Below are 24,021 nucleotides of genomic sequence, written 5' to 3'. Positions count from 1 at the left end.
TTTATGTAAATACAGGTTAACCTGTATAATACCTGTATTATAATTTTAGCTGTAGGCCTTAAACAAAATAATTTAAGTTCACAGTCAGTCACTATAATAGAAAAACAATTCCTTGAGTCCGGATTAATGCATCAGCTTCTCTGAACACTTAATTGAAATACTCATAGCCTAATAGTCTAAAAGTGGTATAATTGTTGGCAACAAAATTACTAAATGATACATTACCCAATAACTTTTCTTTTTTCAAACTCATTTATTTTTAAAACAAATTTCACGTGTTCTATGTTTTGTGTGATTATTTTATCTACAACTATATTATGTTTCACTCCACTTCAAAATAAAGATTTAGCTTCTGTTTCACAGAAAAAATGCAATAACTGCAACACAACAATTAACCTAAATTAAAAAAAAAATGGTTGTACAAAGATTCAGACGGCCAGTTTTGTGTTGAAGAAAATAGTGCAGACGGGGAAAAATATCGAGTGTGCGCAAAATGCAACTTGAACATCCGTAGAAGAGTAAGTAACCTAGAAACATATAGTGTATCTAGTCATGTAAGACAAGAGATTGTTAAATATTTGTGGATAACGTTCTAGTACAAACACATTTGAATCATGCCCTCGTACCTGCACCCGAGTAAACGCAAAGGGAAGCGTGATCCCATGTGCAGGGACGAGGAGTGCTGACTGAGGACGTAATGTTCCTTAGATATACAGTCAATGGCAACGAAGTTTCGACTGAATCCTAGCCACATGTTTTATTTCCTTTTAATTTACGAATTGGTTTAGTTATTATAATTACTTATATTTTATATGTTATTTTATATTTCTATTAATTTTTTATTTGTATTTATTTTATATTTATATTGTATTTTATATTTTAATTTCTTATACATTAGTTAGGTATTTATTATTGAGATTATCAAGTATTAACTTAAATTGAAATTTTTACAGATAAAGATATAGAAACATTAAGAGACAATTTAACCCAGTTAAGGTTACAGCCTGTTGTGTCTTTTGACCGGAATGTATAACTGAATTGTTCACAGTGAATAGTCCGTACATCACCCACCTTCTGATCGGAATAGAAAATGTTGTATTAATGTTGTATTAAATTCAGAATAGAAAATAAACAGCATTGCATAATAAACATTTGGGTTGCTATGGTAACAACTATAGCTTTATGTGTTCATAACAAACACTAAAACAAAACATTAAATTGTACAACGACTCACAACAGAAAAACAATAAATAATTAACCAATCAGCTGGTATTAAAATATAGGAGGATAGAATATTATTAATTGACACTATATTGAAAATATATCATTCATGATTTTGCCTCAGTCCTGAGTCTCGGTGATGATTTCCCCGTAAATGCAGCCCGAGGGAGATGTTCACGATTTCGCTATGGTCGCAAGTGTCGATGACGATATTCCCTTGTTTTAGGGAAAGCAGTGTTCACGATTTCTTCGCGATCAAGGGTGTCAATGATGATTTACCCGGAATTGTAGCCCAAGGAAAATGTTGAGATGTACACAATTTCATACACAATTGCTGGTGACGATGATCGTGGGACATTTTCATTATTTCACAGCTATCGTAGGGAATTTCAACCACAGGGATGGGGGCCGCTTAAGTAATTTGGCCTACGGTCGCATGTACCTTAAATACGGCATTGATTGTTGGTAACAAAATGACTAAATTATACATTATCCAATAACTTTTCTTTTTTCATACTCATTTATTTTAAGAAAAAAATTTCACGTGTCTGCAAATTTGTTCGATGATTTCAACATCTTTCTCTCTCGCAGTCTAGTTCCATACATACAAAGTACCACATATTATATAGAAATTTTAAGAGGTAATTTAAGCCAGTTAATGTTACAGCCTCTTATGCCTTTTGACTGTAATGTATAACTGAATTGTTTACAGTGAATAATCTGTACATCACTTCTGTTTTACAGGTTCAAGATAGGTATGAATGTGCTATGTTTCAATCCAACTTGTAACATAGCAATTAAACACCCGAGATATTCTTTCATGCCATTATGCAACGCGTGTCACATGTACCTTTACTCAAATGGGGTAAGTAACCTAGAAACATTTAGTGTATTTTGTCATGTAAAGCTGGTAATCATGACACTTAGGCCCAGCGCACACGGTGTGACTGTTTTACAACTGTCGTTGCAAACCAGTTGCGCAATCTGAAAATACTGGTCAATTAAGAAAAATACCTATTGAAAATCTCCCCTTATTTGAAAGTTTTCTATATTATATTGTATATTATATTGATATATTATATTTATTACCTATTGGTCTGTATGGACAATTAATTATTATATATGGTTTGAAAAGGGAGATGGATTGACATATTAATAAAAAGAAAAACATATGATGAAGTTGAATTATTCTATAATAAATAACAGTGAAAATATTGAAGTGTTGCATAGTTCAAATAAAAAAATCAATCATATTATCCATCACTAATTGGTAGAACATGATCAAATTCAACATTTGATATGAATGTGCACTTAGCCCGTGTATTGGCTTGTAAAGATAAACAGTTATATTTTTGCATTATTATTAATGTGAAAGATATGTATAAGTTGTGACAGTGATACTGTATGAACCTGTATGAAACCCAGTACAGCAGTCTGATTCCAACATCCATTATTATTTTTGTGTTGGGTTAGTGCTTGTGTTTTATACACAATAACCCAACACGCACACGTGCACGTAAGTTTGCATTAACGTTTGAGATGTCTTTGAGAGAATATTTTTTGGATACAAGTTACGTGATAAGTGCTGATTTATTTACTGAGATAAGATTGATTATGTCTAAGTGGTGTGTGTGTGTGTTGTCTGCAGTTAAGACGAGTTGTGCGAGGAGGTATTGTTTTGGGTGTAAGACGAGATATTTTGGGGAGGAGCTGATGGTGAAAAACATGATTTTCCACATCGACCTCTTCAAATGTACAGGTGAGGAGAATAACAACAATAGTGTATGATTACATTTAGGATTTTTGAATTATTACATTTTAAATAAAAGCTCAGCCCCTTGCCTAGAGTCACTTGATATTTCAGTTTTACCATGCATTTTGATACCAACACAATGCAGGTCAATTAGGAACACACAGTAGCCTATTTCACATTTTTGTCCGCAGAACTCTATAATTCCTTTGAAGGGACGGAGGTAAATTTATAGATTCATTTCAGTTATAACAGGAAACTATACTTCCTGTTAGGCACAGTAACTTTGGTGTTAAGTTAGAGCTGTAATTACATCGTCTGGTTGGCAGTGTTTTCCCGTTGGAAAAACCGCTAACCCCCAATTGTTTTAAAGTCATTCCCAATAACATATCGATCAAAACAAAAAAAAGCTTGAATGACAACTGATTTGTTTAATGGGTGGCTAGTATTATTAAATAAGGATATGAACTCAAAATCGTACAAGTATCCTGTTTCTTGACGAATGTTTGGTCCACAAAAATCTCTTTATTTATCTAACCTGAAACTAAATTTTTTTGCCATATTTATGTCAAAGTTGTTGCTTCTTGACTAAGGCATCATTCAAAATTTCAAAAAGAACCTTACCTGTTTAAAAATTAACTCTGTTATTCAAATTGTTTATTTTTCTCCCAATAGATACAACCCAATAGATAATTCACAACTTTTAATGATTCACATTTATTTGCTTGGCTCTCTAATTTCAAATTATTAAGTGTTTATAATTAATTCAACATGCAAATTGAAAACAAATAATAAAATATATTAATGCTAACTAAATATATTTCCTAAACTAACTCCTAAACCTACAAGCCAAACAGCAAAACCTACAGCTACAGCTACCAAAGCAACAGCTACCAGGAGACTTGTAAATGGACAGTCTAAGTAAGTTTATTAACTTTTTTCTTTAATTGTCCAGTATATTTTAGTATATACAAGGTAGTTGAAATAAATTAGTTAGAATTTTTCAATATATTTTTTAAAATATAATCTACGACGGCGATTCTCATTGTCAGTAAAGAAAGACAAATACTATCGACATTGTTCTGATAATGTGGTTGGGGGGGGGGGGGCAGTCATGACAAACCCCAGTCATGACAAAACGTTTGCCCGTGCCACGTCGCGTGTGGAACTAGTTCCCGAATGTAAGGCCGGGGCCACACGACGCGGATCATCCGCGCGTGGAAAAAGTTAAATACTTAGAAGTACGCTCAGAAACCTTAATTTGCCAAAATCATTTTCTGCAATCTAGGAGTGTGAAAAATCTTGAGCCATTTAACCTAGATGATAAATCTTCTAAAGTTTGAAGTGGGTGATGGCGACGTTTAATATTTTTGTTCAAATCGGTTGGATCTAAGCAGATTCGGACTTTGTCTTTTTGGCGTACAACAACCATGGGGGACGTTTCTTGTTTTAAAATAAAACTAAATCTTTAAATGAAGAATTCCATTTAATGATCTACAAGTTAGTATGTTTACAAGTAAGTTTGTTGACCATTCCTTCGTGAATGGTTATGTAGAGATTGGCAGTAAATGATTTCATAACCATCATCTATAATAGACCCCCCTACTGCCACATGTGATTTGATTTTAAAATAATTGAAATCACCATAATGACATATGTGTTTTGTTCCAGGAGAGCAGGCCTCCAGGAATGGCTCGGGGAAAGTGGCCAAGAAAAAAGAATTAGGCTTTTCGACATCAACAGTAAAGTATATTTTTAAATACTTTATAGGTTACTAGCAGTTACCCGGCGCGAGTTGCTGTGCTTAATAACTATATTTTTAAATGGTAATTTGTTGTTTACGATAAATAATAAAAAAAGTATACTAAGAACAAGTATAGAATATTTATTTTACTTTAATGCCAGTGGATAAACTATGATTTTTTTTCATTAGGTGTATAAATATATAAGTTTTTAGGCGTACCAAGACGTGAGCACGCAACATACAGCTGTCCGTGTGAAAAGCATGCATTTTCTAAATTTAAACCAGCGATAGTCAGGGATTGCCCTTGTGCCTTATTAATGGTCATTGCGAAAGCAAGACGCAAAGGAAATTGTAGTCGCTTGAATTCAGAAGGTATTTCAGATGAAATCGGTATTCTTGGGATTAAGACTATTTCTCCTTTGAACTTACACTGATGATTGTTGCTTCGATCAAGTTTGGTGTAATTTTTTAAATCGTCAGTCTAGTTCCGTTGCATAGCGTGAATTAAGTTTTTTTTAACACAGTAACTTAATGTAAGTTTAAAAAAATAAAATCTAAATAGTCCCTGAGTAGCTGGTGCTGCTACCTAGCCCGGATTGGGCGAATCTTTTAGCTAAGTGGTTGGTAGTGTATCCTATGAACATGCAGGTCACCAATGGTCGTTTTGCTATTTTTTTAAAAATAATTCCTTCTGATCTGTTTGAATACGTAAATATGATAAAAATACACATTAGTGAACAAAAATATTAGTTTAGTTTAGTTTATTAGTTTAGTAATGAGATCTGTTGAGAAACATTTTGAAACAATTTTGTTGAACCTCCTCTACTCATTGACCGACTAATTTCAAAGGTCATATCCACCACTAGCCTATATTATTTTTCACTACAGACTTAACTTCTGTTACATGTGGCTACAGATTACCTGTAATAACTGCGGAACGGACAAGACCAGTAGATGGAGGAATAATAAAACTATGTGTAACGCCTGCTTTTTGTGGCCCAAACATCACCGTGGGGTAAGTAAAACTGTTGGGCGGATTTAAAGGAGACGGTTAGCCTCCTAGATGGGCCTGTGTGTAATGAGTGAGACATGTTAATAAAACCTCATTTAGATGGTTTCTCATCGTTGCCATGGATTTAGTAGATTTGAAAATGTTTAAATATTTTTCTTGATTAGTTTTTTATATAGGGTTTTAAACAGCAGTGATCATAAAATAATTTTTAGCTTCTTTAGTTCCTTAATAAAAAACTATGGAACTTTAGCTACCTTGTCCTTGCACTAAGATAATAATTCTTAAGAATTTGTTTTAGAATCTGCACAGCTAATTTGGAAGGGGAGCCCGATAGAAAAAAAACCATTAGTGGGTGGTTGGCTCAAAGTCTGACAAAGTCTAGCAGCCGGCGCTAAGATTCTAAACTAGCTTTTGGCATAAAATACTTTGCTTAACATAACAACTGTAAACATTCAGCTTTTGTGTCACAAATTCAGCATTTGGATAAAAACGTAAAGACATACTTAGGGTTGACTTATTTATACTATGTGTAATGCTAATCATTGATACGTTCAATTCAACTGTAAGAGGATGACAGATTAATTAAATATTCATAGTAAAATACTAGGATGTTCAAATTATTTATTTAAGCAATCTTAGTAATCTTCGATTTGATTTAGAGCAATGTAATTTGTTTTTTAGCCAAAGTGAAAGTTCAAATTTGAGACTATGGTCTTTTCCTTACTAGCATACTACTATCGTTACCATCGTACTATCGTTTCCATTGCGTTTTGTGAGGTCAAATCTCATTTCAAGTTGCAGATTTAGTTTCCCCACCCTCGTAAACATTAAAAACGATATACTACACCCTACATCTAGCAATAAAGTGTTTAAAAATTTTTTTCAGGGAGCAATTATTATTCTAATTTAAATAACCTTATATCAGGAACTTCCCCAAGTCAGATTTCGGTAGACTTTTTTGTGCTGTGTGGAGGTATAAAAGTAATGAAATCTGTTGAGAAACCTTTTGAAACAATTTTGTTGAACGTCCACTACGCAATGAATGGACTAATTTCAAAGGTCATATCCACCACTAGCCTATGTTATTTTTCATTACAGACTTAACTTCTGTTACAAGAAATATGTATCAACTGCACCACCACAACAACAACTAGGTGGTGGGGCCAAAAATGACATGCTTGTCATCAATGGCAAATGAACCACAATGGGGTAAGTAACTTATACCCCTACCATGTAGCCAATTAGGTAGTATACTTTAATTTAGGATGAATATAATTGAATCTAATTTAAGCTGGTAGTAGTATTGCTCAAATCAAGAGGTGCAGGTTTACAATCCATTCTCACAAGTTATTCTGACACCATGTTAACTATATTATATCAGATTTCGGTAGACTTTTTTTGTATCGGTCCCAATTTCCAAATCTCCCCATAGTCTCTGCTTAAGTTTGAGTGGTCTTAAACGAAGGATTCAACAATTGAAGGACCACACCTACTCAGCTTAGGCTCCGGATTTATATTCTGATTTATATTTTAGAGTTTTTTGTAGTAAATTAGAAACTAATTATCTTTACTGCAGGGTGGAGTCAAACTCCCCACTGTAGAAGAGAAGAACACTTTGGAGAAGAGCACTTTAGAACCTCCCACTACCGAACCCGTGGCTAGAACTTCGTCCTTGGAAGAACCTGTGAATGTCACATTAATAACTGATACATATTACGCTATCCAGTCATAAATAATACTAAAACTTGTTTTTAAAATAAGCGTAGCTAGAGACAATTTACAAGTATTTATTTACAAACATCAAAAACAAAAAGTGGATTTAAACATTGTTCCACATATTACCTGTTGTTGAATTTTAACTGTAATGTTGTCACTATTTTATTAATTAGGCTAATTTTGAATAATAAGACGATAAGAAAATGTTTAGCAAAGATAAATCCTCGTATTTGTAGTAAACATGAAATAAAACTTAGTTTTTGTTGTAATTTTCCTGGTTTTCCTATACATTTTTATGTTCTGATAGCATTGTTTGAAACCAAAATCTCATAAAATCAAAAGACATATAGTTTACTGTGTAATATTGAATTTAACTTTGATTTAGTTGGACGAGGTTGTCATAATAAAGCCATTTTAGGGAAAATAATGTTTTGCAGCAAAATCTCAGGAACACAATATAAACTGAAAAATATCATCTAAATAGTTCGTGACTAACTAGTGCTGCTACCTAGTAACGCATTGAACAACCATCTGTAGCGCTATCTGTTCGCAATCAGTGGCGTCAGCTTAAATACCGGTTTTTGACTCAGTCTTCAAGCACAGATAGCCGAGAAGGCTAGGGCGTGTGTCACTTGGCCAGTGGCATTCGTCTGCTCGGGTTCGAATCCCGTCCTGTGTGGCAAATAATTGGCGATCTGTGTGTTTGTAGCGATATACTACAACCACTGGGGCATAGTGAGGTGTTCATAATCCTTGGTTTAGACATACACCTCGAAATCATCGGATTGGGCGAATCTTTTAGCTAAGTGGTTGGTAGTGTATCCTATGAACATGCAGGTCACCAATGGCCGGTTTGCTATTTTTTTTTTAATAATTCCTTCTGATCTGTTTGAATACTTAAATATGATAAAAATACACATTAGTGAACAAAAATATTTTCTCAAGACTGCAATTTTGATTGGATTATAAAATACACAATTTAAACCAATAATGTATTTTTAAAACTAAATTTAATGAGGAAATAATTTATATCTGCATTCTTCAGACAAAGCAATGATTACTAAATATCCTCATTGAACTTTACACTAAAATCAATTAATTAAAGACGATGTTTCTAATAATAATAAATTAATAAATAAAGTGCTGATCTGGCCAAAATTAATACATTACTTCCACATGTTAATTTTCGAGCATAACAAGATTTAACTGTCATATTTTTTGTATTCAAACGATTTATTTCATTTTCTTTCATTTTATGTTCTGTCAGTACTAATAAATCCACTGAAATTTCATCTAGTAAGATAGACAACATGTCTAGTCTGGAGGGTAGGTGCTGGATATTTTGGTGTAGGATACTAATTTCGTTATTAATATTTTGATTGCAGTTTGTTTTACTTTTGTTGTTTTTGTTTTTACTTTTTGTTGCAAATGGTTCCAAAACAACCAACTTCTTCTAAACTGCAAGAAAACAAAAATGCTCCAATACCATATTAACAGCTCAAAAAAGCAAGTCACACTGACTGTTTTGATAGGTGACGAAGAGATCTCTTCTTACAGCAATGCTAAGTTTCTTGGTTTGGTTTTAGACAGATAGCTCAACTTTCATGACCATATAGAGCTCATATCAAGAAGAATTAGCACAGGAATTTTTGTGATCAGAGGTCTTTCGAGGTTTACCGATTCTCGTGTAACCTTGAGTGCCTATTATGGACTGATTTACCCATTATTGTCGTATTTGGTGGCAGTTTAGGGCTGTGAGAGCGTACGAACAAAGTTTGTCTTCCGTCTTCAGAAAAAAGCCCTTAGAGCAGCCTTCAGAATATCCCGTCGTACTTCTTGCAAGCCTCTCTTCAAGGAATACAATATTCTCACATTTCCATCCATATACATACTCAGTTGTCTATCGTTTTTAAAAGGAAATTAACTGTATCAACCGCAGTTCCATTCAATGCAGTACACTCTCAGACAAAAAAACAATATTAAGCTACCTAAGCACAGGACAAGTTTCTTTGAGAGACACCTATTTTATAATAGTATCAGGTTTTTCAATGTGTTGCCTGAACCCCTGAAAGTGGAGCAAGACAAAGACAAATTTGGGAGAGCGGTCAAACGCATACTCTTGGAACAAGCTCCCTACACTGTGAAAGATTTTTTAAGTTGCCGATCGAATTAAGATACTGTTCAGTTGCGTTTTAGTTCTAACAGCATTTATAATTTAGTTTTATTATATATTCTTGTGAAGCTATTATACAGTTTTTTTTCTGTGCAAAAATAAAGATGATTTGATTTGATTTGACGGAACATTGATGCGGTAGTAGGATTTTGTGAGGTCAAATCTCATTTAAGTTGCAGATTTAGTTTCCCCACCCTCGTAAACATTAAAAACTATATACTACACCCTACATCTAGCAATAATGTGTTTAACAATTTTTTTTCTGGGAGCAATTATTATTCTAATTTAAATAACCTAATATCAGGAACTTCCCCAAGTCAGACTTCGGTAGACTTTTTTGTGCTGTGTAGAGGTATAAAAGTCATGAAATCTGTTGAGAAACCTTTTGAAACAATTTTGTTGAACCTCCACTACTCAATGAATGGACTTATTTCAAAGGTCATATCTCCCACTAGCCTATATTATTTTACACTACAGACTTAACTTCTGTTACATGTGGCTACAGATTACCTGTAAAAACTGTGGCACTGACCAGACCAGTAAATGGAGAAAAAAGAATACAATGTGCAACGCCTGCTTTCAATGGCCGAATAATCACCGTGGGGTAAGTAAAACTGTTGGGCGGTTTTAAAGGAGACAGTTAGCCTCCTAGATGGGCCCGTGTGTAATGAGTGAGACATGTTAATAAAACCTCATTTAGATGGTTTCTCATCGTTGCCATGGATTTAGTAGATTTGAAAATGTTTAAATATTTTTCTTGATTGGTTTTTTATATAGGGTTTTAAACAGCAGTGATCATAAAATAATTTTAGCTTCTATAGTTCCTTAATAAAGAACTATGGACCTTTAGCTACCTTGTCCTTGCACTAAGATAATAATTCTTAATAATTTGTATTAGAATCTGCACAGCTAATTTGGAAGGGGAGCCCGAAAGAAGTATTCGAAAAAAACCATTAGTGGGTGGTTGGCTCAAAGTCTGTTCAAAGTCTGCTCAAAGTGGTTGTGTTGTGTGGAGGTATAAAAGTAATGAAATCTGTTGAGAACCTTTTGAAACAATTTTGTTGAATCTCCACTACTCAATGACTGGACTAACTTCAAAGGTCACATCTACCACTAGCCTATATTATTTTTCACTACAGACTTAACTTTTGTTACATGTGGCTGCAGAAAATCTGTAACAACTGTAACACTGTGACATCATCAAAATGGTGGAAAGGTGGCACAGAATGCAACGCGTGCAATCAGTACTACAAGAATCACGGTGGGGTAAGTAACTGTTGCGCGGTTTTAAAGTAGAGAATTAAAATATTTTACTAATTAGCGAAAGAGAAATTGACAGAGAACTGTTCCTGTGATGACGCCGGGTGCAAAGACAAGGTAAACCCTACGCCTACAGACATATAAGTTGATTTTACGTTTGAATTTATGTAATACAGGTTAACCTGTACATGCAATTCAATAACTTTCCAATTTAAGTTAGTTAAAAAGTTCCTTACTCTTACCAGTAGACTATATTTCCAAATTTGTTCAAGTATTATAATTTTAGCTGTAGGCCTTAAACAAAATAATTTAAGTTCACAGTCGGTCACTATAATAGAAAAACAATTCCTTGAGTCCGGATTAATGCATCAGCTTCTCTGAACACTTAATTGAAATATTCATAGCCTAATAGTCTAAAAGTAAGTGGTATAATTGTTGGCAACAAAATTACTAAATGATACATTACCCAATAACTTTTCTTTTTTCAAACTCATTTATTTTTAAAACAAATTTCACGTGTTCTATGTTTTGTGTGATTATTTTATCTACAACTATATTATGACTCACTCCACTTCAAAATAAAGATTTAGCTTCTGTTTCACAGGAAAAATGCAATAACTGCAACAAAACAATTAATCTAAAATCAAACAAAAAATGGTTGTACAAAGATTCAGACGGCCAGTTTTGTGTTGAAGAAAATAGTGCAGACGGGGAAAAATATCGAGTGTGCGCAAAATGCAACTTGAACATCCGTAGAAGAGTAAGTAACCTAGAAACATATAGTGTATCTAGTCATGTAAGACAAGAGATCGTTAAATATTTGTGGATAACGTTCTAGTACAAACACTTTTGAATCATGCCCTCGTACCTGCACCTGAGTAAACGCAAAGGGAGGCGTGATCCCATGTGCAGGGACGAGGAGTGCTGACTGAGGACGTAATGTTCCTTAGATATACAGTCAATGGCAACGAAGTTTCGACTGAATCCGAGCCACATGTTTTTTCCTTTTAATTTACGAATTGGTTTAGTTATTATAATTATTTATATTTTATATGTTATTTTATATTTCTATTAATTTTTTATTTGTATTTATTTTATATTTATATTGTATTTTATATTTTAATTTCTTATACATTAGTTAGGTATTTATTATTGAGATTATCAAGTATTAACTTAAATTGAAATTTTTTACAGATAAAGATATAGAAACATTGAGAGGCAATTTTACCCAGTTAAGGTTACTAAATTATACATTACCCAATAACTTTTCTTTTTTCAAACTCATTTATTTTTAAAACAAATTTCACGTGTTCTATGTTTTGTTTGATTATTTTATCTACAACTATACTATGTTTCACTCCACTTCCAAACTAAATTTAGCTTCTGTTTCACAGGAAAGATGCAATAACTGCAACAAAACAATTAATCTAAAATCAAACAAAAAATGGTTGTACAAAGATTCAGACGGCCAGTTATGTAAAGAAGATAATGGAGACGGGGAACAATATCCAGTTTGCAGCAAATGCAACCTAAACATCCGTAGAAGAGTAAGTAACCTAGAAACATATAGTGTATCTAGTCATGTAAGACAAGAGATCGTTAAATATTTGTGGATAACATTCTAGTACAAACACTTTTGAATCATGCCCTCGTACCTGCACCTGAGGCTGTAACGTTCCTTAGATATACAGTCAATGGCAACGAAGTTTCGACTGAATCCTAGCCACATGTTTTTTCTTTTTAATTTACGAATTGGTTTAGTTATTATAATTATTTATATTTTATATGTTATTTTATATTTGTATTTATTTTATATTTCTATTTATTTTTTATTTTATTGATTTTATATTTCAATTTCTTATACATTAGTTAGGTATTTATTATTGAGATTATCAATTATTAACTTAAATTGAAATTTTTTACAGATAAAGATATAGAAACATTAAGAGGCAATTTTACCCAGTTAAGGTTACTAAATTATACATTACCCAATAACTTTTCTTTTTCCAAACTCATTTATTTTTAAAACAAATTTCACGTGTTCTATGTTTTGTGTGATTATTTTATCTAAAACTATATTATGTTTCACTCCACTTCCAAACTAAATTTAGCTTCTGTTTCACAGGAAAAATGCACTAATTGCAACAAGAACATTAAACAAAATCAAACAAAAGATGCTTACAAAAATATGCAGACGGCCAATTCTGGATACAAAAAAATGCAGACGGGGAAAATTATGTAGTTTGCACCGCCTGTAACACCAAAATCCCGTACAATTTAATCGATGTGAATGATGATGCTACATAACTGTAAATTTCATAACTGAACAATTCAATGCAATGTACTGAGTTAGATTAAGGAACTGTGACGCTATTTATTGTATTGCTGTACATGAAACGAATAAAGAAGTTTTAAATTGAATTGAGTACTCCTATCAAAAATCCATCATTTGGCTGCCACCTCAAAGTTTAGGGATTCATTTTTACCTATGTCTGGAGTAGATTTTGTTGGATTTTCACTCATGATCTGCATATAAGCTAGCATGTGACTATTAATTTTATTTAAGTCATATGTTTATGTTTTTATATTTGATTATTACATTTGTGTTTTTCCTTGATTCAATTAAACACTAGTTTTCTATTTTGTCTAAATTTAGTTTGATATTCATGAGTTTTAGAGTAAATTTCACATTTAATATGCTCTCCCCTTTAGGTTATGGGCCCAGAGGGTTCTAGACTCATGAATTTAATATATTCCCAAGTTAAATCTTTTTCAATCTAAATAATTTATCAGTCAGCCTAGGTTGAAGTGTAAAGTTTTGTTCTTGTAACATCTCATAACATTTTCACAAAATGACTAGTACTGTAAATTACCGAATTGAACCTCTAAACAAAAATAACTATGATACTTGGAGAATTCAGGCACAAGCGATATTAATAAAATCAGATCTGTTGAAATATGTCTGTGGTGAAGAACCATGTCCTGATGATACAGATCCTGAAAAGAAGAAAAGGTGGTTGAATCAAGACTTGATAGCAAAATCAGATTTAATACTACTAATCTCTGCAGGTGAGCTTAGAAATATAAAAAGCTGCAACACCTCAAAAGATATTTGGGACACTTTGAATAATATTTATGCATCTAAAGGTCCTGCCCGTAAGGGAACACTTTTAAAGAAATTGATTCTACACAAATTGAAAGATGGACATAATGTAAGAAATCACTTAGATGAATTTACTGATGCTGTTGATAAATTATTAGAATTAGACATTGTCATAAATGATTATCTTTTGTCCATAATGATGTTGTACAGTCTTAATTCATTATTTGAGAACTTTCGAGTCGCAATAGAGTCACGAGATTCTCTTCCTAAACCTGATAAGCTAAAATTAAAATACTTGAAGAATTTGAAGCTAGGCAAAAAGTAGTAGTAAATTCACACTCTAAAGATAGAGTTGAAAAACAAAGCACTGACGGTGAATTTTTCTCTAAAAGTGTTAACAGCAAGCACAAAAACTTTAATCAAAATTCAAAGGGTTTCTGTAAAAAATGTGGGAGAAATAATCATTCAACAGAAACATTTTGGGCAAAAACTAAATACAATCACAAATATTTCAAAACAGAAGAACTTTGTCTTTTATCCGGAGAATGTAAACCCAAAGACAACATTTGGTGTCTCGACTCTGGTAGTACTTCTCATATGTGTAAAAATAGGGAAGACTTTGTTGAACTTTCAAAAACTTCTCCTAATCACACACTCAAACTTGCATCAAAAAATCAAACTACTGTCGGCGTCCCAAGACAGATTGTGTTCTGCTCATGAATTAACTCTTCCCTCAACAAAATACGCCTTGCGTTATTTGAATGTTAAAAACCCAGTAACCATTTAAACGCTAACTAAATAATTTAACTAAATTTAGCTATGCACATGTACAAAATGTTATGTGACAATAAAGAAATATTTATTTTTTATTTATTTATTTGATTTGACTTAGAAAAAGACTACCCAGTGGAAGTTGCTTTTGCCACTCCAGGGACATCAAAAGGGAATTTTTATGAAGAGGAGGAAGATGATGAAGGTGATGATAAGTTTTAAAATATTATCAAAATGATAACATTTTATTTCCGTCCACTTTTGAGCTAGATGTTTGTTAATCTGGTGTTGTTAGTTACTTCACAATTATGTGTACAACACATTGGTTTTCCTGAACTAAACAAGTTTATAGAAGGTCCTAAAACTGGTTCTATGATTATTTAAGAAAGAGTTGGCATTGCGACGAAACAGAAAGCGACCTTGCTTATGTAGATGCAATCTGGATTGCACCAAGAAAATTGCAGATGCCGCAAATTGCGAAGGTTATGCACAGAGAACTGTTCCTGTGATGACGCCGGGTGCAAAAACAAGGTAAACCCTACGCCTACAGACATATAAGTTGATTTTACGTTTGAATTTATGTAAATACAGGTTAACCTGTATAATACCTGTATTATAATTTTAGCTGTAGGCCTTAAACAAAATAATTTAAGTTCACAGTCAGTCACTATAATAGAAAAACAATTCCTTGAGTCCGGATTAATGCATCAGCTTCTCTGAACACTTAATTGAAATACTCATAGCCTAATAGTCTAAAAGTGGTATAATTGTTGGCAACAAAATTACTAAATGATACATTACCCAATAACTTTTCTTTTTTCAAACTCATTTATTTTTAAAACAAATTTCACGTGTTCTATGTTTTGTGTGATTATTTTATCTACAACTATATTATGTTTCACTCCACTTCAAAATAAAGATTTAGCTTCTGTTTCACAGAAAAAATGCAATAACTGCAACACAACAATTAACCTAAATTAAAAAAAAAATGGTTGTACAAAGATTCAGACGGCCAGTTTTGTGTTGAAGAAAATAGTGCAGACGGGGAAAAATATCGAGTGTGCGCAAAATGCAACTTGAACATCCGTAGAAGAGTAAGTAACCTAGAAACATATAGTGTATCTAGTCATGTAAGACAAGAGATTGTTAAATATTTGTGGATAACGTTCTAGTACAAACACATTTGAATCATGCCCTCGTACCTGCACCCGAGTAAACGCAAAGGGAAGCGTGATCCCATGTGCAGGGACGAGGAGTGCTGACTGAGGACGTAATGTTCCTTAGATATACAGTCAATGGCAACGAAGTTTCGACTGAATCCTAGCCACATGTTTTATTTCCTTTTAATTTACGAATTGGTTTAGTTATTATAATTATTTATATTTTATATGTTATTTTATATTTCTATTAATTTTTTATTTGTATTTATTTTATATTTATATTGTATTTTATATTTTAATTTCTTATACATTAGTTAGGTATTTATTATTGAGATTATCAAGTATTAACTTAAATTGAAATTTTTACAGATAAAGATATAGAAACATTAAGAGACAATTTAACCCAGTTAAGGTTACAGCCTGTTGTGTCTTTTGACCGGAATGTATAACTGAATTGTTCACAGTGAATAGTCCGTACATCACCCACCTTCTGATCGGAATAGAAAATGTTGTATTAATGTTGTATTAAATTCAGAATAGAAAATAAACAGCATTGCATAATAAACATTTGGGTTGCTATGGTAACAACTATAGCTTTATGTGTTCATAACAAACACTAAAACAAAACATTAAATTGTACAACGACTCACAACAGAAAAACAATAAATAATTAACCAATCAGCTGGTATTAAAATATAGGAGGATAGAATATTATTAATTGACACTATATTGAAAATATATCATTCATGATTTTGCCTCAGTCCTGAGTCTCGGTGATGATTTCCCCGTAAATGCAGCCCGAGGGAGATGTTCACGATTTCGCTATGGTCGCAAGTGTCGATGACGATATTCCCTTGTTTTAGGGAAAGCAGTGTTCACGATTTCTTCGCGATCAAGGGTGTCAATGATGATTTACCCGGAATTGTAGCCCAAGGAAAATGTTGAGATGTACACAATTTCATACACAATTGCTGGTGACGATGATCGTGGGACATTTTCATTATTTCACAGCTATCGTAGGGAATTTCAACCACAGGGATGGGGGCCGCTTAAGTAATTTGGCCTACGGTCGCATGTACCTTAAATACGGCATTGATTGTTGGTAACAAAATGACTAAATTATACATTATCCAATAACTTTTCTTTTTTCATACTCATTTATTTTAAGAAAAAAATTTCACGTGTCTGCAAATTTGTTCGATGATTTCAACATCTTTCTCTCTCGCAGTCTAGTTCCATACATACAAAGTACCACATATTATATAGAAATTTTAAGAGGTAATTTAAGCCAGTTAATGTTACAGCCTCTTATGCCTTTTGACTGTAATGTATAACTGAATTGTTTACAGTGAATAATCTGTACATCACTTCTGTTTTACAGGTTCAAGATATGAATGTGCTATGTTTCAATCCAACTTGTAACATAGCAATCAAACACCCGAGATATTCTTTCATGCCATTATGCAACGCGTGTCATATGTACCTTTACTCAAATGGGGTAAGTAACCTAGAAACATTTAGTGTATTTTGTCATGTAAGACAAGAGATCGTTAAATATTTGTGGATAACGTTCTAGTACAAACACTTTTGAATCATGCCCTCGTACCTGCACCTGAGTAAACGCAAAGGGAGGCGTGATCCCATGTGCAGGGATCAGGAGTGCTGACTGAGGACGTAATGTTCCTTAGATATACAGTCAATGGCAACGAAGTTTCGACTGAATCCGAGCCACATGTTTTTTCCTTTTAATTTACGAATTGGTTTAGTTATTATAATTATTTATATTTTATATGTTATTTTATATTTCTATTAATTTTTTATTTGTATTTATTTTATATTTATATTGTATTTTATATTTTAATTTCTTATACATTAGTTAGGTATTTATTATTGAGATTATCAAGTATTAACTTAAATTGAAATTTTTTAAAGATAAAGATATAGAAACATTGAGAGGCAATTTTACCCAGTTAAGGTTACTAAATTATACATTACCCAATAACTTTTCTTTTTTCAAACTCATTTATTTTTAAAACAAATTTCACGTGTTCTATGTTTTGTTTGATTATTTTATCTACAACTATACTATGTTTCACTCCACTTCCAAACTAAATTTAGCTTCTGTTTCACAGGAAAGATGCAATAACTGCAACAAAACAATTAATCTAAAATCAAACAAAAAATGGTTGTACAAAGATTCAGACGGCCAGTTATGTAAAGAAGATAATGGAGACGGGGAACAATATCCAGTTTGCAGCAAATGCAACCTAAACATCCGTAGAAGAGTAAGTAACCTAGAAACATATAGTGTATCTAGTCATGTAAGACAAGAGATCGTTAAATATTTGTGGATAACATTCTAGTACAAACACTTTTGAATCATGCCCTCGTACCTGCACCTGAGGCTGTAACGTTCCTTAGATATACAGTCAATGGCAACGAAGTTTCGACTGAATCCTAGCTACATGTTTTTTCTTTTTAATTTACGAATTGGTTTAGTTATTATAATTATTTATATTTTATATGTTATTTTATATTTGTATTTATTTTATATTTCTATTTATTTTTTATTTTATTGATTTTATATTTCAATTTCTTATACATTAGTTAGGTATTTATTATTGAGATTATCAATTATTAACTTAAATTGAAATTTTTTACAGATAAAGATATAGAAACATTAAGAGGCAATTTTACCCAGTTAAGGTTACTAAATTATACATTACCCAATAACTTTTCTTTTTCCAAACTCATTTATTTTTAAAACAAATTTCACGTGTTCTATGTTTTGTGTGATTATTTTATCTAAAACTATATTATGTTTCACTCCACTTCCAAACTAAATTTAGCTTCTGTTTCACAGGAAAAATGCACTAATTGCAACAAGAACATTAAACAAAATCAAACAAAAGATGCTTACAAAAATATGCAGACGGCCAATTCTGGATACAAAAAAATGCAGACGGGGAAAATTATGTAGTTTGCACCGCCTGTAACACCAAAATCCCGTACAATTTAATCGATGTGAATGATGATGCTACATAACTGTAAATTTCATAACTGAACAATTCAATGCAATGTACTGAGTTAGATTAAGGAACTGTGACGCTATTTATTGTATTGCTGTACATGAAACGAATAAAGAAGTTTTAAATTGAATTGAGTACTCCTATCAAAAATCCATCATTTGGCTGCCACCTCAAAGTTTAGGGATTCATTTTTACCTATGTCTGGAGTAGATTTTGTTGGATTTTCACTCATGATCTGCATATAAGCTAGCATGTGACTATTAATTTTATTTAAGTCATATGTTTATGTTTTTATATTTGATTATTACATTTGTGTTTTTCCTTGATTCAATTAAACACTAGTTTTCTATTTTGTCTAAATTTAGTTTGATATTCATGAGTTTTAGAGTAAATTTCACATTTAATATGCTCTCCCCTTTAGGTTATGGGCCCAGAGGGTTCTAGACTCATGAATTTAATATATTCCCAAGTTAAATCTTTTTCAATCTAAATAATTTATCAGTCAGCCTAGGTTGAAGTGTAAAGTTTTGTTCTTGTAACATCTCATAACATTTTCACAAAATGACTAGTACTGTAAATTACCGAATTGAACCTCTAAACAAAAATAACTATGATACTTGGAGAATTCAGGCACAAGCGATATTAATAAAATCAGATCTGTTGAAATATGTCTGTGGTGAAGAACCATGTCCTGATGATACAGATCCTGAAAAGAAGAAAAGGTGGTTGAATCAAGACTTGATAGCAAAATCAGATTTAATACTACTAATCTCTGCAGGTGAGCTTAGAAATATAAAAAGCTGCAACACCTCAAAAGATATTTGGGACACTTTGAATAATATTTATGCATCTAAAGGTCCTGCCCGTAAGGTAACACTTTTAAAGAAATTGATTCTACACAAATTGAAAGATGGACATAATGTAAGAAATCACTTAGATGAATTTACTGATGCTGTTGATAAATTATTAGAATTAGACATTGTCATAAATGATTATCTTTTGTCCATAATGATGTTGTACAGTCTTAATTCATTATTTGAGAACTTTCGAGTCGCAATAGAGTCACGAGATTCTCTTCCTAAACCTGATAAGCTAAAATTAAAATACTTGAAGAATTTGAAGCTAGGCAAAAAGTAGTAGTAAATTCACACTCTAAAGATAGAGTTGAAAAACAAAGCACTGACGGTGAATTTTTCTCTAAAAGTGTTAACAGCAAGCACAAAAACTTTAATCAAAATTCAAAGGGTTTCTGTAAAAAATGTGGGAGAAATAATCATTCAACAGAAACATTTTGGGCAAAAACTAAATACAATCACAAATATTTCAAAACAGAAGAACTTTGTCTTTTATCCGGAGAATGTAAACCCAAAGACAACATTTGGTGTCTCGACTCTGGTAGTACTTCTCATATGTGTAAAAATAGGGAAGACTTTGTTGAACTTTCAAAAACTTCTCCTAATCACACACTCAAACTTGCATCAAAAAATCAAACTACTGTCGGCGTCCCAAGACAGATTGTGTTCTGCTCATGAATTAACTCTTCCCTCAACAAAATACGCCTTGCGTTATTTGAATGTTAAAAACCCAGTAACCATTTAAACGCTAACTAAATAATTTAACTAAATTTAGCTATGCACATGTACAAAACGTTATGTGACAATAAAGAAATATTTATTTTTTATTTATTTATTTGATTTGACTTAGAAAAAGACTACCCAGTGGAAGTTGCTTTTGCCACTCCAGGGACATCAAAAGGGAATTTTTATGAAGAGGAGGAAGATGATGAAGGTGATGATAAGTTTTAAAATATTATCAAAATGATAACATTTTATTTCCGTCCACTTTTGAGCTAGATGTTTGTTAATCTGGTGTTGTTAGTTACTTCACAATTATGTGTACAACACATTGGTTTTCCTGAACTAAACAAGTTTATAGAAGGTCCTAAAACTGGTTCTATGATTATTTAAGGAAGAGTTGGCATTGCGACGAAACAGAAAGAGACCTTGCTTATGTAGATGCAATCTGGATTGCACCAAGAAAATTGCAGATGCCGCAAATTGCGAAGGTTATGCACAGAGAACTGTTCCTGTGATGACGCCGGGTGCAAAAACAAGGTAAACCCTACGCCTACAGACATATAAGTTGATTTTACGTTTGAATTTATGTAAATACAGGTTAACCTGTACATGCAATTCAATAACTTTCAAATTTAAGTTAGTTAAAAAGTTCCTTACTCTTACCAGTAGACTATATTTCCAAATTTGTTCAAGTATTATAATTTTAGCTGTAGGCCTTACTTCTCTGAACACTTAATTGAAATATTCATAGCCTAATAGTCTAAAAGTAAGTGGTATAATTGTTGGCAACAAAATTACTAAATGATACATTACCCAATAACTTTTCTTTTTCCAAACTCATTTATTTTAAAACAAATTTCACGTGTTCTATGTTTTGTATGATTATTTTATCTACAACTATATTATGTTTCACTCCACTTCCAAACTAAATTTAGATTCTGTTTCACAGGAAATATGCAAAAACTGCAAAAAAAAAACAATTAATTTAAAATCAAACAAAAAATGGCTGTACAAAGACTCAGACGGCCAGTTTTGTGTTGAAGAAAATAGTGCAGACGGGGAAAAATATCGAGTGTGCGCAAAATGCAACTTGAACATCCGTAGAAGAGTAAGTAACCTAGAAACATATAGTGTATCTAGTCATGTAAGACAAGAGATCGTTAAATGTTTGTTGATAACGTTCTAGTACAAACACTTTGGAATCATGCCCTCGTACCTGCACCCAAGCAAACGCAAAGTAAAGCGTGATCCCATGTGCAGGGATGAGGAGTGCTGACTGAGGACGTAATGTTCCTTAGATATACAGTCAATGGCAACGAAGTTTCGACTGAATCCGAGCCACATGTTTTTTCCTTTTAATTTACAAATTGGTTTAGTTATTATAATTATTTATATTTTATATGTTATTTTATATTTTTATTTATTTTTTATTTGTATTGATTTTGTATTTATATTGTATTTCATACTTTAATTTCTTATACATTAGTTAGGTATTTATTATTGAGATTATCAAGTATTAACTTAAATTAAAATGTTTTACAGGTAAAGATATAGAATCATTAAGAGGCAATTTAACCCAGTTAAGGTTACAGCCTGTTGTGTCTTTTGACCTGAATGTATAACTGAATTGTCCACAGTGAATAGTCCGTACATCACCCACCTTCTGATCGGAATAGAAAATGTTGTATTAATGTTGTATTAAATTCAGAATAGAAAATAAACAGCATTGCATAATAAACATTTGGGTTGCTATGGTAACAACTATAGCTTCATGTGTTCATAACAAACACTAAAACAAAACATTAAATTGTACAATGGATTTACAAAAGAAAAACAATAAATAATTAACCAATCAGCTGGTATTAAAATATAGGAGGATAGAATATTATTAATTGACACTATATTGAAAATATATCATTCATGATTTTGCCTCAGTCCTAAGTCTCGATGATGATTTCCCCGTAAATGCAGCCCGAGGGAGATGTTCACGATTTCGCTATGGTCGCAAGTGTCGATGACGATATTCCCTTGTTTTAGGGAAAGCAGTGTTCACGATTTCTTCGCGATCAAGGGTGACAATGATGATTTCTCCCGGGATTGTAGCCCACGGGAGATGTTGAGATGTACACAATTTCATACACAATTGCTAGTGACAATGATCGTGGGACATTTTCATTACTTCACAGCTATCGTAGGGAATTTCTACCACAGGGATGGGGGCCGCTTAAGTAATTTGGCCTACGGTCACAAGTACCTTAAATACGGCATTGATTGTTGGTAACAAAATGACTAAATGATACATTATCCAATAACTTTTCTTTTTTCATACTCATTTATTTTAAGAAACAAATTTCACGTGTCTGCAAATTTGTTCGATGATTTCAACATCTTTCTCTCTTGCAGTCTAGTTCTATACATACAAAGTATAACATATCATATAGAAATTTTAAGAGGTAATTTAAGCCAGTTAATGTTACAGCCTCTTATGCCTTTTGACTGTAATGTATAACTGAATTGTTTACAGTGAATAATCTGTACATCACTTCTGTTTTACAGGTTCAAGATATGAATGTGCTATGTTTCAATCCAACTTGTAACATAGCAATTAAACACCCGAGATATTCTTTCGTGCCATTATGCAACGCGTGTCACATGTACCTTTACTCAAATAGGGTAAGTAACCTAGAAACATTTAGTGTATTTTGTCATGTAAAGCTGGTAATCATGACACTTAGGCCCAGCGCACACGGTGTGACTGTTTTACAACTGTCGTTGCAAACCAGTTGCGCAATCTGAAAATACTGGTCAATTAAGAAAAATACCTATTGAAAATCTCCCCTTATTTGAAAGTTTTCTATATTATATTGTATTACATTGATTACCTATTGGTCTGTATGGACAATTAATTATTATATATGGTTTGAAAAGGGAGATGGATTGACATATTAATAAAAAGAAAAACATATGATGAAGTTGAATTATTCTATAATAAATAACAGTGAAAATATTGAAGTGTTGCATAGTTCAAATAAAAAAAATCAATCATATTAACCATCACTAATTGGTAGAACATGATCAAATTCAACATTTGATATGAATGTGCACTTAGCCCGTGTTTTGGCTTGTAAAGATAAACAGTTATATTTTTGCATTATTATTAATGTGAAGATATGTATAAGTTGTGACAGTGATACTGTATGAACCTGTATGAAACCCAGTACAGCAGTCTGATTCCAACATCCATTATTATTTTTGTGTTGGGTTAGTGCTTGTGTTTTATACACAATAACCCAACACGCACACGTGCACGTAAGTTTGCATTAACGTTTGAGATGTCTTTGAGAGAATATTTTTTGGATACAAGTTACGTGATAAGTGCTGATTTATTTACTGAGATAAGATTGATTATGTCTAAGTGGTGTGTGTGTGTGTTGTCTGCAGTTAAGACGAGTTGTGCGAGGAGGTATTGTTTTGGGTGTAAGACGAGATATTTTGGGGAGGAGCT

The 24,021-nt window shown here is 32.5% G+C and overlaps 1 protein-coding gene across 3 annotated transcripts; it reads left to right on the top strand.

Moving 5' to 3' along the window:
* Positions 1–4,647: 4,647 nt before the first annotated feature.
* Positions 4,648–19,086, top strand: LOC128987147 (uncharacterized). 3 transcript variants are annotated; one of them, XM_054407873.1, is made up of 9 exons: positions 4,648–4,713; positions 5,632–5,730; positions 6,826–6,936; positions 10,122–10,220; positions 10,784–10,882; positions 11,481–11,636; positions 12,271–12,423; positions 18,043–18,195; positions 18,774–19,086. In XM_054407873.1, exons 3-9 carry the CDS (start codon positions 6,922–6,924, stop codon positions 18,888–18,890), a joined length of 792 nt encoding a protein of 263 aa, XP_054263848.1. In that variant the 5' UTR covers positions 4,648–4,713; positions 5,632–5,730; positions 6,826–6,921; the 3' UTR covers positions 18,891–19,086. The 3 variants fall into 3 exon arrangements, with proteins under 3 accessions (XP_054263848.1, XP_054263847.1, XP_054263850.1); XM_054407872.1 differs by lacking the exons at positions 4,648–4,713; positions 5,632–5,730; positions 6,826–6,936 and having other exon boundaries at positions 9,972–10,220; XM_054407875.1 differs by lacking the exons at positions 4,648–4,713; positions 5,632–5,730; positions 6,826–6,936; positions 18,043–18,195; positions 18,774–19,086 and adding an exon at positions 13,002–13,314 and having other exon boundaries at positions 9,972–10,220.
* The last annotated feature ends 4,935 nt before the right edge of the window (positions 19,087–24,021 follow it).

This window comes from Macrosteles quadrilineatus, unplaced genomic scaffold (assembly GCF_028750875.1).
Source record: "Macrosteles quadrilineatus isolate MER2022 unplaced genomic scaffold, UCM_ALF_1.0 Scaffold_2__2_contigs__length_208266976, whole genome shotgun sequence".
Lineage (NCBI taxonomy): Eukaryota > Metazoa > Arthropoda > Insecta > Hemiptera > Cicadellidae > Macrosteles > Macrosteles quadrilineatus.
The sequence above is the reverse complement of the archived record's forward strand: the minus strand, read 5'-3'. Positions and strand labels throughout refer to the sequence as shown.